The 17,813-nt window shown below is 41.6% G+C and overlaps 1 protein-coding gene across 4 annotated transcripts in view; it reads right to left on the reverse strand.

The window, feature by feature from the left end:
* DOCK4 (dedicator of cytokinesis 4) overlaps positions 1-17,813 on the reverse strand; it is a 412,699-nt gene that overhangs the window by 205,272 nt on the left and 189,614 nt on the right. For all 4 annotated transcript variants that reach the window (XM_034670756.1, XM_034670760.1, XM_034670743.1 and 1 more), the window contains exons 6-8: positions 13,919-14,067; positions 8,385-8,469; positions 1,386-1,537 (exon numbers count right to left, since the gene is read on the reverse strand). In XM_034670756.1, the coding sequence (XP_034526647.1) occupies positions 1,386-1,537; positions 8,385-8,469; positions 13,919-14,067 (386 nt within the window). The remainder of the gene's footprint in view (positions 1-1,385; positions 1,538-8,384; positions 8,470-13,918; positions 14,068-17,813) is intronic.

A 17,813-nucleotide genomic window follows, 5' to 3' on the forward strand; every position in this document is an offset into this window, starting at 1 on the left:
GTGACCTCATTTCTCCCTTTTACTTTTCCTATAGTTCGTTAAATATTTTAGAGACAACATTATTATACAGACAATGTTATGAGGAATTTTTGTTAAACTACCCGGAAACCAAGCTCTCTAAGACACACTTCAATATGTTAGCAAGTATTATCTCTAAATAATCTCTCACATTTCTAAAGTAAGTGCTAAGCTGCAATTTGGATCTGTTTTTCAAGCCTTCATTTTCTTCCCTTTTTAACACTGCTGGTTTATGTTTCTACCTTACTGATTCATTTTCTTCAAAAGTGTATAAAGCAGATTTTGAAACTATTATCATTGTTATTTACACATCTCATAAATTCTGTCCTTGCTACCCAAAAATACTACCTTTAAATTCTATGAATTCAGTCCACTGTCAAGAATAGAAAGTACTCTTACTAGTAGGTTATAATTAACATATAAATTAACTCACCAAAGCTTTTATGGCTATAAATGTATTAAAAATAAACTTCACATATATTTCTTAGAAAAAAAATATTTTTTTACCAGGACAGAAATACTCCAGAATTATTTTGTGTTTATAAAACAATATATGCGGTTCAGAGTTGCTTAAAACCGTCAGTATTTTAATAAGCATCATTTTTTAAAACACGGTAAAGTTGGGTCATTATGTGTGATTTGTGTGATGCAATTTTAATTCTAAATTTAAATTTTTTAATGTAAAAGGTGGTATGCATTATGTTCAACTTTAAAACAAATACAAAACAACTTGAAACACAAAGAAGTCTCAACAAGAGTGGAGGCTTTTGAGTAACAACCAAAACATTCACTACAGGATTTTCCTAAATATTAAAACTTGCCCAAGAGAAGACTCTGAGAACTGAGAAAGAAAAAAAAAAAAAAAGTGAAACTGTTTATCATTTCACAACTCTGAAACTCTAATTGGGAAGGTTTCCAAGTACTTATCCCTCTCCTGATATTCCCTGATGCAGAGAGGATAAAAATAATGCAACTGTTTACTGCAAATTTGAAAAATACAATGTGTTGACCTTGATAAGCAAACCAACTTTGGGCTTTAGAAATATTATGTCTCCCTTGCATTATCAATACAAAGTAACTCAAACAACAGACCTGAGATCAATGCCGCACTTTCAATTAGTAATAATTATCATGGTTCTACACCCCTTTTGAGTTTTTCAAAGAACTTCTGTATGCATCACCCCGTCTCACATTTGTGGGTACCTCCAGAGGGTAGGCAGTTTAGAAATGCACATAGTTCTACAAATGAGAAAACTGCGGCTCACAGAGGAAAAGTATACAAGGTCATATATCCCAAAGCTTGCCAATTACAAATGCTCACCATTCCAACATCAAGAAATTCCAGTCATGTTTCCATATGCAGTTACCTGATTGGTCGGTTCTCTTTACTGTCAAAGAGTGAGAAGATGACCTCGAGCTCCTCCCCCAGGTTGGAACACATGAGGCTCTTCATCTGTACAAAGAGGTGGTGATTGCTGGCCTGCACTGGGGTATCTTTCTTCCGATGTCGGTGCTCCATCTGAATAACAGCCCCCAAACAAAGACATGATCAGCAGGACCGAAGAAAACAATGTGATCCTACAAACTAGTTAGCTATGGTATGATTATGATGTCCTGTGGTATCTTCTTTTTTGTCTCCTGTGGATTTGGCATCTGGTTGAATGTTACCTTCCAAATTTTCTTCCAACTTCTAAAATAAGAAACCATGAGGTTTGCAGACCACCAAGGAATCTTGCTTTAAGAATTTAGTTTGCTCTATCTATCTATCTATCTATCTATCTATCTATCTATCTATCTATCTTTTAAAGGAGAGTTGGGGGAGGGGGAGAGGGAGAGAGTGAATCTTAAGCAGGTTCAATGCCCAGCACAGAGCCTAAAGTGGGGCTCCATCTCACGACCCTGAGATCATGACCTGAGCTGAAATCAAGAGTCAGATGCTTAACCACGAACCCCCCAGGTACCTCAAGAATTTGGTTTTAAATCATTAATGTTAAAATGATACCAACTTGTTCAGTAGATTCAGGCAACACGAAGTTCAAAAGATTCTACTGTTCCCTTATCAACATCCAGGGTGAGAACAAATTATTAGTCATCTTTAAAAAACCAGACTAAATTGTATCTGGTCATTGCACTGATGGTAGTTGAACAACGCAGCTATGATTTCACGTTATTCATAATTAAAAGTCCTTCTAAAGTGCACTAAATTGCTAAATTATGGTAGTTTTCTGAGACACGCTGTGGTAAGTGATATTGAATCATGAGAGCAAGAAAATGTTTCTCACTTGCCATGGAGCTGCAGGGAGGCAGATTGGGGAGGCCGGTGAGGTGGCTAAGGGGAGGAACAGCACCCGTGTCCACATCTGGTCTCTGCCTAGCGCAGGCTACACTTGGGAGGCAGGATCAGAAGTGAGCATTAACACAAGCTGAAGGAGGAAAGGAATCACCGATAGTTCCAGGGTGAAGAGAACATGGGGGTGATCAGTCAGGCAACTCACACTTGCTAAGTGTCTATTACGTGCCAAGCAGTGAGAATGCACTGATGAGCAAAACCAGAAACAGCCCCTACCTTCACAGATCTTATCTACCAGGGCGAGCAGACATCAACAAAATCATCCCATGTACAGATGGGAACCCGCAACTGTGACAAATGGAGGGGAAGAACCAGGTTATCATGAGGATCTGTAAGGATGTGATCTGACTTGGGTCTGGGCAGTCACAGCAGGCGTCCTGAGAAAGTGACACTACGACCAACAGCCAAAGTGGGAGCAGGAACAATGAACCACCTAGGACAGTGCTTCTCACACTGCGTGCAGGAAAAAACTAAGTTGTTCTTCCCCCTAACCTACTATAGGCAGACATTTCCATAGCATACAGTAAAAATGTCACGGTATTGTTAGAACGTTATGAAGGTTTCTAAACTTTACTCACCATTTTTGCAGGTGGACCAGTTACAAGCAGTTCATAGTCCACCTAGTTCCTGGACCACCTTCAAGGAGAACTGATTCAGGGTAAGAGCACAGGGAAAACACACACAAAGGACTGTGTATTCCCAGAATGGATGCTAAGAATATGAAGGATTTTTGCTTTCCTAACACAGATTACTAATGGCCAACTCTTTTGGCTCACCAGACAATTGAAAAAAAAAAAAAAAAGCTCAGGAATTAATTCCACAGTAACAGGGTAATATCCTTTGCTTAAGGGTAAGGCACATAACCCTGTTTCTACATTAAACATCTTTTTATGTTTCTTATTTCAACAATTCCTGAGTAACCAACATTTGAAAAGAAAAAACACCATCTAAATTTACAGTTGTGAATGCAACAGGATGAGATTGCCAGAATTGTTTCATCTTTTAGTTTTCATTTGAACTACTCGAAAAGCAAACAGTTAAAAATACAATTAAGCAAATGCATCTGTAATCACTGTATACTCAACAGGTACAATGGACATCTCTCTGCAAATGTGAAAAGTACCCTTTCTTGTAAAGTGCGCCTCAGCACTGTGTTATGTTAGTGATAATTGCTAGACAAAGCTTCCTGCAGAGAAATAGTCTAACCATAGGGGGAAAAAGCATAATTCTGCTTGTCTTCTGAGAAGGTTGCTCTATTTTGTGCTTTTAAGATTCTTTTTTACCAAAGCAATAGAAGCATCATACGTTCATAAAACTACATCTCTTTAACTCATAAAGAAATTTTTATTTTCTGAAAATGCTAACTTATTTATTCATACACTTAGAAGTTTCGGGTAACACAGCATAAAGTACTATGAAGAAATGAATGACTACCAAGGACTAGAGTGGGAAAAACAGGTATAAAAGCCTCAAGGAGGCATCTGGTCTTTATTTCACACATGTGCAAAGTTCTTAGCATCAGTCATGACATTCACTAAAAGCGGAGCAAAAAAAAAAAAAAATTAGCTCCTTTACTCATGCAAGGAATTCAATATATCTAGATCAGTGGTTCTCAACCTTGGCTGCACTTGAGAATCACCAGGAGAGCTTTTAAAAAATACTTATGCCCAGGACCTATCCCAGAACAATTAAATTAGAATTTCTAGGGGATGGGGGTCCAGACAGTGATAGTTTTAAAAGCTCCCCAGGTGATTCTAATGTGCAATGAGGGTTGAGAACTATTGATTGAGATCATATGCAAAGACATGCAAATCAAAGCCGACTGAAAAACGCATTGTTGCATCTTTTGTACAATTACTGCCTTGGAACCTTGGGTCTTTCCATGCGTGCCTGTCCTAAGCCAGCCTGCTTCTACCCTGATGACGCACAAGTGACGTAAGTCATCAGAAATGGCACTGAAATCTCTCCTTCCCTCACCCACCATTCTTCCAGGTTTGGAAAAGATGCGGACATAAGTAGGTTATGATGACTTGTTTATCTCCTGGTAACTCACTAGCATGGGGAACTGCTAAAAATATCTCTGTGAAAATATTATTATAAAAACAAAATTAAAAAGGCATGTTCACACTTCAAGGGCTATAATTTGGTAGTTATAACAAACAGACAAAAATCCATCTGTGAAATAAATTATGGTTACAAAGGCACATACCAGCCACTCTAAACATGCTTATAGTTTAACTAGACCTTTGATTAGGAAAAGAAACATTCATTCCAAAGATTTATTGAAGGGATGCAAATTTTTAATCCTCATATAATGTATAAATTACTGGATGGATTGCCTATACCATGGTTTTTCAACTTCAGCACTACTGATAACTTGGGCTGGATAATTCTTTGTTGTGGGGGCTTCCGTGGGTTTTGTAGGACGCTTCGCAGCTTTCTCTGGCTTCTATGCACCAGACCCAGTAGCACCTCTCCCCACCCCCATCCACCCCACTCCCAATTGTGACAACCAAAAACGTCTTCAGACATTGCCAAATGTCCCCTGCTGTCTGTTTAAGAACCCCTGGTCCACTCACTAAAGATCACAAAGCAAGAAGTTAACATGATCTTATAAAACCAAGAAACGTTCATGAAAAGATACTCTGTATGCACAAACAGACTCTAGCTAAGGCTCCCTTTATTTATAGGAGGATTAGGATCTGGCCTTTGGCAGAAAACCAAATGTTGCAAGTGGACATATGTTAACACTGTGAGGTTTAGCACGTCTTACTGCTTAGGTGAACATAATTAGGTGAGAAAGATCTGCTAACAGGGCTATCCAAAACCTAAAGCAAGACTTTTTTTCTTCTAATGATGCAGTATGGATTTAGCAAGGCACAAATTTGTGTTTCAAATAGGACATGAAGAAGACATAGTAAAAACAAAAACAAAAAGCAAGTGGCAACAAACAATCAAACATCCTCTACTGGGGCATGCATGCCACGGCCCTTGATCGGGAAGAGACGATAAACACCAAACACCACCAGCACCACCACCACCAACAGCAGCAGCAGCCGCAGCAAGGGATTGGCTGCGGTGCCTGTGAACTCTCCCTGGTGAAGTCAATATAGTCAGTCACTCTTATGTTGCCCAGAGGAAAAGACCAGAGCGACGGACAATCTGATTATTGCTAGGCCAGGGTATAAACAGAATCCTGCCTTGCAGAGAACAGGTCCATCTGAGGCTTATAATTTGGGTTTTTCTTGGGCTACTGTCTTTGCTTTACAAAGAGTAAAATACAACCACTACCAGGAGAAATTAAATTTTCACGGAAAATCACGAATGAAGACTATGGGCTAGGATTTGAGCTGTAAAAACGGAAACCAGCCCAGACTGGCAGTCACTGCTCATCAGCGGCAGTCACCTGCACCAGGGGCAGCCACCCCTCCTCAATCAGCCCACATGAGCCCCCAGAAGCATATCAATGCAGCGCTCCCAGCGGCCATCACTAACAAATGAGAATGTTGAAAAAGATGAAATCAATTTGCTATCCCATACAGGACATTAGGCAAACAGAACACAGATCAGATCACACGCATACAAAAATCAAACTAGAAAAACTAAAATATATTTGTGTCAGACACTGTTGGTGGCTTACCAAGTATATGCCACCCCTAGCTAGGTACGGGGGTGTGACTATGTCCTTGCCAATGAAATATAACTGCAAATGTTGTGTCGAATTTCTAGCAAAGCTCTTTCAAGCATTGAACTAAGAACCCTTCTCCTTCCTACTGCTGGAGAGCAGATGTGATGGTTAAAGCTCTTGCAGCTGAATCAAACTTGCAAGTATCCTTGATGATGGAAGCCACGTACCATTTGGCAGAAAAATAAGAGCCTGTATCACTTTTGACACCACGAAACCACACACAAGCCCAGAACTTCCTGCCTCTGGCTTGCATACTGTGAGAAAGACATAAATTTCTATCATGTCTAAGCTTCTACTGTTTATTTCATTGAACACAGCCAGATCTAATCTTAAGATTTAGCATATAAGGTACCAATTATTCTTGCCACTTGCCTCTCTAACAAGGATGAAGTAAAGGTGAGGAAGGAATGAAAATTAACCTAATGCTTAGGTGCTCTGCAAACATTAACTGTCAACAAAAGGTCACTTACATGCATTTCTTATTTAATCTTCCTAACAAACAAGGTAAGAATTATTTCCTTACTTAACAGAGGAAGAAATTGAAGCTCTGAGAGACTAAGCAAAAAGCACAAGACCACAGACCTGAGAAGGGGATTCAAATCTAGTTTTTTGGATCTATACCCATGGCCTTTTCATAATACCATGATGACCTCAAAAACACTGAGTGATTGCTTATTAAGTGCAAAGCACTGTACGAGATTATCTTGGGCATGACAGAGGAAGTATATGACAGTGCCTACCCTGAAGACACTTCCAATCGAAGGAGATTAAAACAGCGAGAGACAAATTTGATGCTCATTGAGTTAAATAAAGTAATTGCAACAAAGGTGCTCCACTAGAGGGTGTGACCCGCAAGTTAGATTTTATTTGTTACACAAGGGAAGAATTAGGAATAACTTGAACTTGAAGTACTCTTATTTTGCTTCCTTCCTCCTTCTTTGCTTCCCTCCAACTGACATTTAACTGTGGTTATGCTAGGTGCCCAATATTCTACTTAGCCCTGATGCCACGAAGGTATGCCACATGAAACATCACTCTCAAGTTCAATGAGAAGGAAATTCTCTACAAAAAGCAGAATTCCAACTGATACAATAAGGTGTAGACAGATACTCTGAACAGATCAGCGACTAAGGAAAAAAACTGAAAGTGGTAGAACTGCTTTCTAAAAATCAGACATAAGTTCCTGGGCCTACTGATGATTTGCCCCCCCCACATTTCTCAGATCCAGATCATCTCAGGTCAAGAATATCCCGCTATTCTATGGAGACTATTGAACACTTGGGAAGCTACCCAAAAGAGGCAAGAACTTCCAGAGAGTCCACTGTTTACCATAGGCACTGTTCCTTTGAACATTATAGTAAGATGCACAGGAAACCATATCAGAGTAAAATTACTCTGGCATAATGGCCTTTGAAAACCCTTTCCAGCCACAGTCTTCTTTGATTTGGGGTTTTAAAAGACCTTGGTTAATATCAGGAAATTAGATAATTTTTGTACAAGTGTTAAGAAAACAAGGCTAGGGGCGCCTGGGTGGGTCAGTTAGTTAAGCGTCTGCCTTTGGCTCATGTCACTATCCCAGGGTCCTGGGATTGAGCCCTGCATCGGGCTCTCTGCTCGGCAGGGAGCCTGCTTCTCCATCTCCCTCTGCCTGCAGCTCTGCCTACTTGTGCTCTTGCTCACTCTCTCTCTCTCTAATGAATAAATAAAATCTTAAAAAAAAATACAAGAATACAAGGCTAAATACAAGGCAGATTGGACCAGATTTAACTTATCATGTAACGAGAAAAAACTCAAGTCATAGGTGATGGGCAATATGATCAAATATCTTACAATTATTAACAGACTTCAGCACTTAGGATGGAGTAGGTCTAGGAGGGGTGGGGTAAGACCAGCAGTTGGAGAAAATGGAGGAGACACTTTCAGTGGATTTTGTGTATTGTGGTAATGGGGGCAGGGAGCGGGGGTAACATGCTGGGGAAGAATAACTGGATATTGTTAGCCCCAACACTGTCCTGGAAATACGTATGATTTGTGGGCATTTCACTAAACAAAATGTACAAAGATGTGCAAAAGAACTTAAAATTCTTTGGATTTACTTCCTAGTATCTAAGACTTGAGAGCTCAGTAGAGCACATCACATCCTTCTGGAACAGGTAAAGTGCCTCGGTTTTTTACTTGGGGCATGGTCACCTCAGCTCTCAATTCTTTTTACTTTCTCCAAATTAAACTTGGAACATCCTGTTCTTACAAAATGAATCAAATATGAAGAGCACCATGGAAACCATAAAATTAGCAGTGAGGCTGTGAGCCAAGGTTTCTTGTACCTACCAATCGGTAGAGCTCGGTAATGCTGATGTCCTCCGGATCCACCATTGCGTACTCTTTCCTAGGCACCAGGTCCAGTCCCAGTTGTCTAGAAAACACGTGGCAAAAGTTTGGGGAAAAAGTCACTTCTACAGACTATATTAAAGATCAATATTTTTACTGTGTCACCTCGAAATTAGATATGTCCCCCAGCATCCTTCTTTCACTCCTATTTTCTGCCTTGTATTAACTGGTTACCACATTTGGAGTAGCCAGCATAATTAGGCTGGACACTGGGCATAACTTGAGAAAGATGACAAAGGCAGGTAAATTGAGGGAATGGGCAGGCACTGTGAGTGGAGGGCCCCTGCCACTGGAGGACCCAAGAATTATCACCACAGAAACCCTTCCATTTTGGACCGAGGTAGAAATAAGAGCAAGACATAATTTTATTCTAGAAATCAAAGTTGAGAAGAGGGAAGTTTGGCCTGTAGGATTTGACCTACCACTAAAATACCTAGTTATATCCACAGCGAACACATTTCTCTAATGTGAATCTCTGGCAACACGTGTATAGTCCTCAGTCATAGAGAGTTCGGGGGTCAGTCATTAGGAGAAACTCAGGAACAGCAGGGGAGAGAAATTAAGGCAGCACAGTTTTAGGCCTGGGGCAGTGAAACGGTTTCATCTCTTGTGTCAGACTGACATGACTGACATGTGGCTTACCGTGCTGAGAAGTGTTCTAAGGTTATACATCCAGCCTCAGTGGGACTGACTTGTGAGGTCCTACCACAGACAGAGGAAAATCAGTGTAACTGCCACTTCACCTCTAGTGACCTTGGTGACATCCTCCTCTCCAGGGTGCCCACTAGACTACAATGGTATCAATGTTGTATCATTCTATTCATCTCCTGAACCTTCCAGAACCACCCCAAAGTTGTCACAATGTCTTTGTGATGCCCTGTAGATCAAGGCCAAGACACTGTTTCTCTCCCATACTCCCCTCAGTTACCCTGTTTCAGGTCTCACTATAATTCTCTGATGATAATTTTTTCTGTGTCCCTTTCGCATTCTTTTCTAACACAGAAGCCTTCTGCCATGGCATTTCCAGTTATAAAACCAGTTTTCTCACTTGCGTATTAAAAAAAAAAATCCTAAAATTCTGGACCCTCCTCCAAACTTCATTAGAGGTTTCATAAGTAGAATTTATTAATTTGACACTTATTTCAAGCCGGGCACTGACCCAGCCACCCTGAGTGACAGTTGTTCTTAAGAAGATTACACGTCTGTGACCTTCTTAATGGCAGCAGTTGTCTCTGACATGAAAAGTCTCTTAATTTTCTTCAATTATGTTTCTCTGAGAAAACTTAAAAATCACACTCCCATTCTCTATTTTTTGTTGAACTTTCAAATCGCAAACACTACTGTGATTTGTTCTCAAAATACTCATGTCTCCCTGTTATGGACTGAATGTGCCCTCTCAAAATGTTTATGTAGAAGGGGCGCCTGGGTGGCACAGCGGTTAAGCATCTGCCTTCGGCTCAGGGCGTGATCCTGGCATTATGGGATCGAGCCCCACATCAGGCTCCTCTGCTATGAGCCTGCTTCTTCCTCTCCCACTCCCCCTGCTTGTGTTCCTTCTCTTGCTGGCTGTCTCTATCTCTGTCAAATAAACAAAAAAATCTTTATAAAAAAAAAATGTTTATGTAGAAGCCCAATATGGCCGACCCCATCATGACGATATTTGAAGACAGGGACTATAATAAGGTAATATAGGTTACATGAGGTCATAAGCATGGGGCCCTAATCCAATAGAACTGGTGTTCTTATAAGAAGAAGAATAGACCCCAGAGATTTCTCGATCTCCAGGCAGGCACAGAGGAAATGTCATGTGAGGACACAGCAAGAAGGCAGCTGTCTGCAGGCCGGCAAGAGAGCCCTCACCAAAAAATTGAATTTGCTGGTACTTTCATCATGGACTTCTAGCTTCCAGAACGGTGAGAAAATAAATGTGTTGTTTAAGCCACCCACTGCATGGTATTTTGTTATGGCAACCCTAGCAGACTAATACTAATACTAATCCCTGGTACACCTCACCAGGGATTCTGATCGTGTCTGTTCCCCATTCTCTGCCCCCTCTCAAGATAGAACCACTGCACTATAATGTAAGACATCATGTGACACCTGGCCAGTATTGTTGAGGAAAGATTATCTAGCAAAGGAAAGAGGATATATAACCACACATGAATCATGGCTCTGACCTTATCCACAGTTCCTTCTATGAGAAGCTGTCCTACACTGGGACACATGAGGAATTGGTGAGGCAGTCTGGTCATCTGACCATCTCCCCTTCCTGAGCCACAACTGACTGGCCCACAGATAGGGACCTGACCTAAGGACAAATAATCCATGAACTGGCCAATAGCTTATGAGTGGCTGGTAGAAAATGCTCAGTCCAAACAGGAATAATGGATTTTGGCTTTCAATGAGATTCCTTCTTTGGGAATCTGGACCTAAAAACTCAGAGCATCAGCCATATGGCACAAGGAAGAAAAGACACATGATGGACAACTGGTCTCCATCACTGCAGAATGAGTAAAGACCAACTGTAGCTGCACATGTTCTGGAGCAGGTGTGAAGTCCAGAAACCTCCCCAGCTTTGGGGCCCCAGGAGCCTTTAACTGGCAAATTAATCTCTCTCTCTCTCCCAAAGCTTTACTTGTTCATGTCTGCTAGCTTCCCGAGTCCTAGCTGTATGAAGAGAGTTTCCTCTGCTTCGATTTTGTCTTGTTCATTCCTAGGTATATCCTTAGGAAAACTCTGCCAGTGCTTGAGATTTTCCTAGCTCACAGAACAGGATCAGGGCAGTGCTTTAAGTCAGGAAGAAGAAATGAGGCAAAGTGAGAAAGGAGAAAATGCAAAGAGAGCTCTCAGAATACAGGGAACCAGAGCAGGGAGGGGAGGGGTAAGTTCTTTATCCTTTTAGTCACTGCACTGCTCTGGGACATCAGGAAAGAAGGATGAACAGATTCTCCTGTATGATCTTAGCAGGAAAAGTCAAAGGACAGCACAGGACTCTATGGGGAACAGAAACAGGTACCATTATTTTAACTGCGTGACTCCTGCAGGTGAGAATACTTCTTTTCAAGACTCTGTTAAAGAACAAAAAGAATAGCTCCTCTTCCTTTTCCTCCCAAGCTTCCCACATGCAGAGGGGTTCTCTTTACCACTCTTCAGCAGTGTGATACACAACCTGAGACTTAATTTATGGTCATCCAGAGATCGACATGCAGGCAGATAATCTTGCAGGAAAATCTGATCTAGATTTAGATCAAGAGAATTATCTGAATTTGCTTTCCATTTAGCACTATTCAATAAGAAAATGAATTTATACTTATAAGGATCTGGTAAACACACAATCTGTGTGCTGTAAGTTGATTTTAAGTAAGAGGTCAAAGAAAACAGAATGAGACCTCAGAAAATTCATGAATTTGAGGATGAGCTATATAAATTATATTGTTCATTTTCGTGCATCAGTGTTTTACCAACTTATCATAAATTAGCCACAGAACTGCCCAAAGTACAAGCTAGAACTTACATGAGTCAAAACTGAGTCATGATTCAGTCATAATTAATGTTTTTCTCTCTGTCATCATCTTCCTTCCTAAAACTGAAAAGTATCTTTCTGCCTGCTCTACATTTCCAAGCTATTTTTGATAAGCTACTTCATCCAACTTTCTTCTTATTTACAAACTAGTCTTTAACGAGTACCAGCATAACGACTAAGAGCCAATATAATTCAGTGAAAACTCAGGTTTTTTTTTTTTTTTTCAAAATGAAAAAGAAACACATGATAGACAGCATGGGTCCCTTTCAAACAGCCTTGAGATCCTGGCCTGCCTCATCTCACAGATCAAGACTGGAGGCTCAGTGCAAATGGCTGCCTTGTTTTCTTTCTCAGGAAATGCTGTGTTTGGGCTCATACTGCCCTGGAGCTGAAACCCCATGAACCTCCTCCAGGTCAACGTACTCCTTCCACAGGTGAAGAAAGTGAAGTCAAGAAGGGCTCAGGAATTCACCTCCTGTCTTAAAAAAGAGCATTGCTAGTCCAATGTCCTGTTGCCATTTTACACCTATGGTTGTTTTTTTTTTTTTTTTTTTAATTCCCTACAGGAATCAATCTCGTAGAGGTAAACAATTTAGGGCTACCACAGTGCTCATCTGTAAAAGCACGAATGGCACATCTTATTCAACAAAATAGCAGAAGTACTCAGGGTGAGCATGAGGCTTCAAATGTGTCAGTAGGTCCATGTGCTCATAGGCAGATGTCACCTCTCAGCAGAATCAAAAGTGGCTTCTGAGAGAGTAACTTCCTGGGGTCAGAGGAAGCAGTGCTCTAGCTTCAAATTGGTTTTACCATATTCAGTAAGAGGCGAATTTATCTGTGCTGTAGGTCCTGCCATTTTCTCCTTTTCTGCTGGCTTTTCTTTTATTCTATAGCCCTAAGATCCTCTGAACGTCCAAATAGCCAATGGGGGATTTGGAAGAGGAAAGGAAGGGAGGGTATGACCATGACCTTGAGGGACCTTTTAACTTCTTGCAACAAGCCTAGGATCATAGTCAAAGCTTATTCTAATTTCTTACTCCCATATTAGCATTCATTCTTAGTACAGTATCAGCCTTGATCAGAGCTTTAAGTGATGAGATTTACTAAAGTGCTTGGCAGTTATTTTAGATCATAGTTTTATTTAAGAGTAAATCTTGTCTGCTTTTTACTGAGTTCTCCCAAGCAGCTCCTCAAAGGGGCCAATATATACACACAGGCGGAATCAGGGCAATAATGAATGCCCCACCGGTGCACCTGTTTTAAGGCTTTTAATAGTTGGTGTTAGCATTAGTGTCTCCCTCCAGATTACTCTGGTGACATATTACCACAATACGGAAGGGGTATATGTTAAAAGCAAATACACACACCAAACCTAAAGCTTATTTTTAAATAAGACCTATTTAGCAGAAGCCCTATCTGGTTGATCCCTGTAAACATTTCATATTCTGTGAGCATGTGCACAGTGTCTGACCTCACAGGGCACTAGAGAACAAACAACATCCTGGTGCCATCACCAGCCCCAGAGGATACAGTTCTCAGCGCCATCAATGACAGTCTTCCCTAAGCCGCAACAAGGATAAAACTGAAAAAGCCCCATCTGGTGTTTTCTGGAGATTTTACTGTGTGGTGGCTCACACCTATGTGGCATCTGTCACCAGAGACCCCCACCCCCACCACCACGATGGATGGTCCTCACTCATTGCCACAGTCCAGGCAGGGAGTGACACTCCCCCCGCCCCCCACAGTGGATGGTCCTTACTCATTGGCCCAGTCCAGGAGAGGAGTGACACTCCCTGCCGCCCCCCCCCCAGTGGATGGTCCTCACTCATTGGCCCAGTCCAGGCGGGGAGTCACACTCCCCCCGCCCCCCACAGTGGATGGTCCTTACTCATTGGCCCAGTCCAGGCAGGGAGTGACACTCCCCCTGCCCCCCACAGTGGATGGTACTCACTCATTGCCCCAGTCCAGGCGGGCAGTAATGTGACGCTTCACATCCTTCATCCGGTCATGGGTCAGATGGCCCACGAGCACCTGCCGCCGCAGATCCAGGATTTCATTCATGATGTGCCACAGCCGGTGGAAGAGATCACCTTCATTTCTCTGGGAAGTACACAGACGTGAAATCGGTGGTCAGTCCCCAGAGTGAGTTGCGAAGAAACCACGCAGGAAAAGGAAGGACCAGTCCAGCTTACCCTCCACGTGCTTGCCACTCTGTGGGCAGATTCTCTGTTAACGGGTCCCTCTCCCCTCGTGCTCTCACATACACCCACTACTCGATACGCTTTCATCCAGTTTCACAACACTGCTCTCCAAGAATTCAACTGTACTTCTCAGACTCCCCCCAGAGAGTCCTCACTTCGCCTCCACACCCGGAGCTTACATACTCGGCCTCCTCTTTCACCTCAAATCCTCCTCTCTTAAGCTCCATCCAAATTCTATGTTCTTCAAGGCTCCATCTGAATTCCACCTCTGTCAAGAATCTTCCCTGGTAACTCTCACCCACATTCTTTTCTCTCTTCTCTCGACAGTGGCTGCATACAATTAAGGCCAATTCAACGGCAAATATTGTTTTCTAATTATTTCTTGCATGTTGGTCTTAATGCTTTACTGTATTTCCTGTCATAAGCTGGGCACGCAGAGGGCTCTCAAATTCATTCACTATTGCTATTCTCTGGTCACTATTCAGACTTCTAGGAACCAACACTGATTTCTTTCTTACTTGTTAAATATTCACGTAGATTCAATACTCTCCTGGGAAATTCGTCAAGCAAGGTGACTTAACGTAAGGAAGATGGGTTAAACTCCTGGCTTCAAATCCTGCTTTTGCTACTTACTCATTTTACAGGCTTGGCGAATGACTTCTGTCATCTGTTCAACAGACATTACTACTTTCCTGTAAGGTTGTTTTGTGGATTGGAGACAAAGTTTGTGAAGAGAGCAGGACAGAACAGTGATGAAGAACACAGACTTGGGAGCCTGACTACGCGATCTGCATTCCAAGTTTGCCATTTACTGGCTGAAAAACCTTTGGCAATTTATTAGCCTCTTCGTGCATATTTTCTTATCTGTAGAATGGATATTAAAATAACTACCTGATAGGGTCACTGTCAAAACTGATGAGTTAATATACCAAAACTGTTAGAATAATGCCTGGCCTAGAATAAATATCACCTAAATGTCGGCTGTTACTAATAATGCTCCTGCTATGGACTTGGTCCAGAACAAGCCCTCTACTAATGTGTCTTTACCAAAAGCTAGCCTGTATCTCTTACCCGGAGACACGGAGGGCAAAACCATTTCTAAGTATAAACCCACCATCTTTCTTAACCAGAAACTATGCTTTTACTTTCTACTAAAATATTAGTAGAGGACAGGAACAGTGATATGAAAGGATTGAGATTATCATACGTCGGGAGCCCTCCGCAGTGATAAACTGCCAGAAATAGCCGAAGTTCTGTGTGATGGGGAAAGAGGCGCAGTCAGAAGACTTTTTTTTTTTTTTAATTTTAAAGTCATGATATGTCTTCTACTTTATCAAGACTTGGTGACTTGGAGTGTTTAAATGTCCTGTGCAGGTGAGACAAATGTGCTGGCTGAACAGCAAAGCATTCTCCATGACACCATCCCAGTTCCTCTGAGATATAAATAATTGTGCTCTCGACATTTAAAGCACTCTATTGAGCTTGTTCTTCTATTACTTCTCACTCTTGACTCATGTTATACGCTCCCATACAAGTCCCCGCAGGCGCAGTGTAATGCAATACTCTGGTAATTCACCGCTTAGTGTCTGTGTTCTCCACTGGATGGAAGCCCCCAACCACAGACACGGTGTCTCCCTTGGGTTGCGCCAGCAGCTGGAGAATGAATAGATACCTTGATTTACAGGAGGTCATTCTTTGGATCCTGAGAGGTGGATTCTGTTTAAGTCATGTGAAACAATAAGGGACGATCAAGAAAAACTTGAGGAAGTCAGCGGTCAGTGGAAAGGTCCACGAGAGTCAAAGAAATTACAGAGGGAAGATACAAAGTAAGTCAAGTCTTTGGATGCAAAATGGAGAGCCAGCTCTGTTGAACTGACTGTCTCCGTGTGCAAGTCATCGGTCCTGCTATTGTGGACGGTGTTTTGCAGTTGTGTGGCAGGACAGACTCAATTTTCTAATGATCTCATCTCTAGTACTTAAGCTGAAGAGAACACTATGATGAGAAGGAAGCCGGATCTTTCATAAAAATGCGAACCAGCTGGTGTGCTTTCCCTTTAGGGAGGGGGACGCAGGAACCTGCAGCCCTGACCAGCACACCCGCCCTCCTGATGGGAAAGTAGTACATATGGGGTCTGGTCTGCCAGCTGGTCATAAAACAATGAGTCTTGAAAAACTGGATTTTTTTTTTTAAAGATTTTATTTATTTATTTGACAGAGAGACAGCCAGTGAGAGGGGGAACACAAGCAGGGGGAGTGGGAGAGGAAGAAGCAGGCTCATAGCAGAAGAGCCTGATGTGGGGCTCGATCCCATAACGCCGGGATCACGCCCTGAGCCGAAGGCAGATGCTTAACCACTGTGCCACCCAGGCGCCCCGAAAAACTGGATTTTAAACACTGGACAGTTACGAAGACTATTCAGAAATATGAAAAATGCTCTTGGTTTACCATTAAATGAAAAGGATAGGGTACAAGACTCAACACTTGGAATAAAACAGTAAATGAAAGTTCCTGCGTTATATCGGAAACGTAGCAAAAAGTTACTTGTGAGCATTGGTGTTCTGGAGAATGGGTAAGTGTGCATTTGCCTCAAAACAAAAACGGCCTAGGTTTTGGAGCAGCAGATGTACCTTCAGACTCAGGCTCCACCACTTGGCGTGGGACCCCGAAGAGGTTATCTCTGCTAAAGATTTGAGAATAAAAACAATCTGGCAGAGCCCCAGGGAAGAAAGATATAAAATATCCAGCCAAAGGCCTGCACAGAAATACTTAGTAAAAGATGGCTGCTATATTTCTCCTAAGCTTTTTGTGGTAATATTACTGGTATTTTATTAAGTGACATTTTAAAGAACGTTATTTAGGCTCTTACCAATGATACGAAAAAGAGCAACTAGCATTTCTCAAGTATTTACCATGAGCTTTTAAGCTAAATGTTCTACTTATATCAAGTGTATCTCATAAACTGCTTACAATTTACAAGGTATTATTATCCTCATCAAACATCTGCCAATGGAGAAGTCAGGCACCTTAAAACCACTGGAAAAGAACAAGGATGAGCTTGAATCAAAACACCAGGCTCAAAACACCTGCATAAGGAAAAAGAGAACCCAGCCAACAAAAGGTCCAACACAGCCACATCAGCCTCATTTTCAAGGTCGAAACTCTGTCATCTCCAGGTTCAACTTCCCATTTGTCCCTAATGTAACTGACTACCAAGCCAGGATCCAGGGGAACTTTTAAATAATTCTTTCTCTGTGTCCATTACTCAGGACATCAGGAGGTGGAAAAGTTACTCCTAGAGCTTACAACACATAGATTTTCAAGCCAAAATAGATGCTCGCAACCTGGAAAGCAGGTAAAAATAGCCGGGTAAGGCAGAATCAAGAGGAAATTCAACTTTGTTCCCCACAAGCTGCCACATAAAGGGTAAAGTACTAGTGTTCCAGCTCAGCTAATAGATGACACTTACACTGCCATTATTTTTATAACTCTTCTGTTGGGTATTTAAGATGCAATGATGTGAACACTTCCAATAGTTTCATTTCCACGTTAATATAATGCACCATGTTATTTTAAGTGAAATAATACTTGGATTTTATATTTTTCCTAATATAAATTTTTTCAAAAATCTTAAAGGAGATTTGCATT

Source organism: Ailuropoda melanoleuca, chromosome 1, assembly GCF_002007445.2.
Source record: "Ailuropoda melanoleuca isolate Jingjing chromosome 1, ASM200744v2, whole genome shotgun sequence".
Classification (NCBI taxonomy): Eukaryota; Metazoa; Chordata; class Mammalia; order Carnivora; family Ursidae; genus Ailuropoda; species Ailuropoda melanoleuca.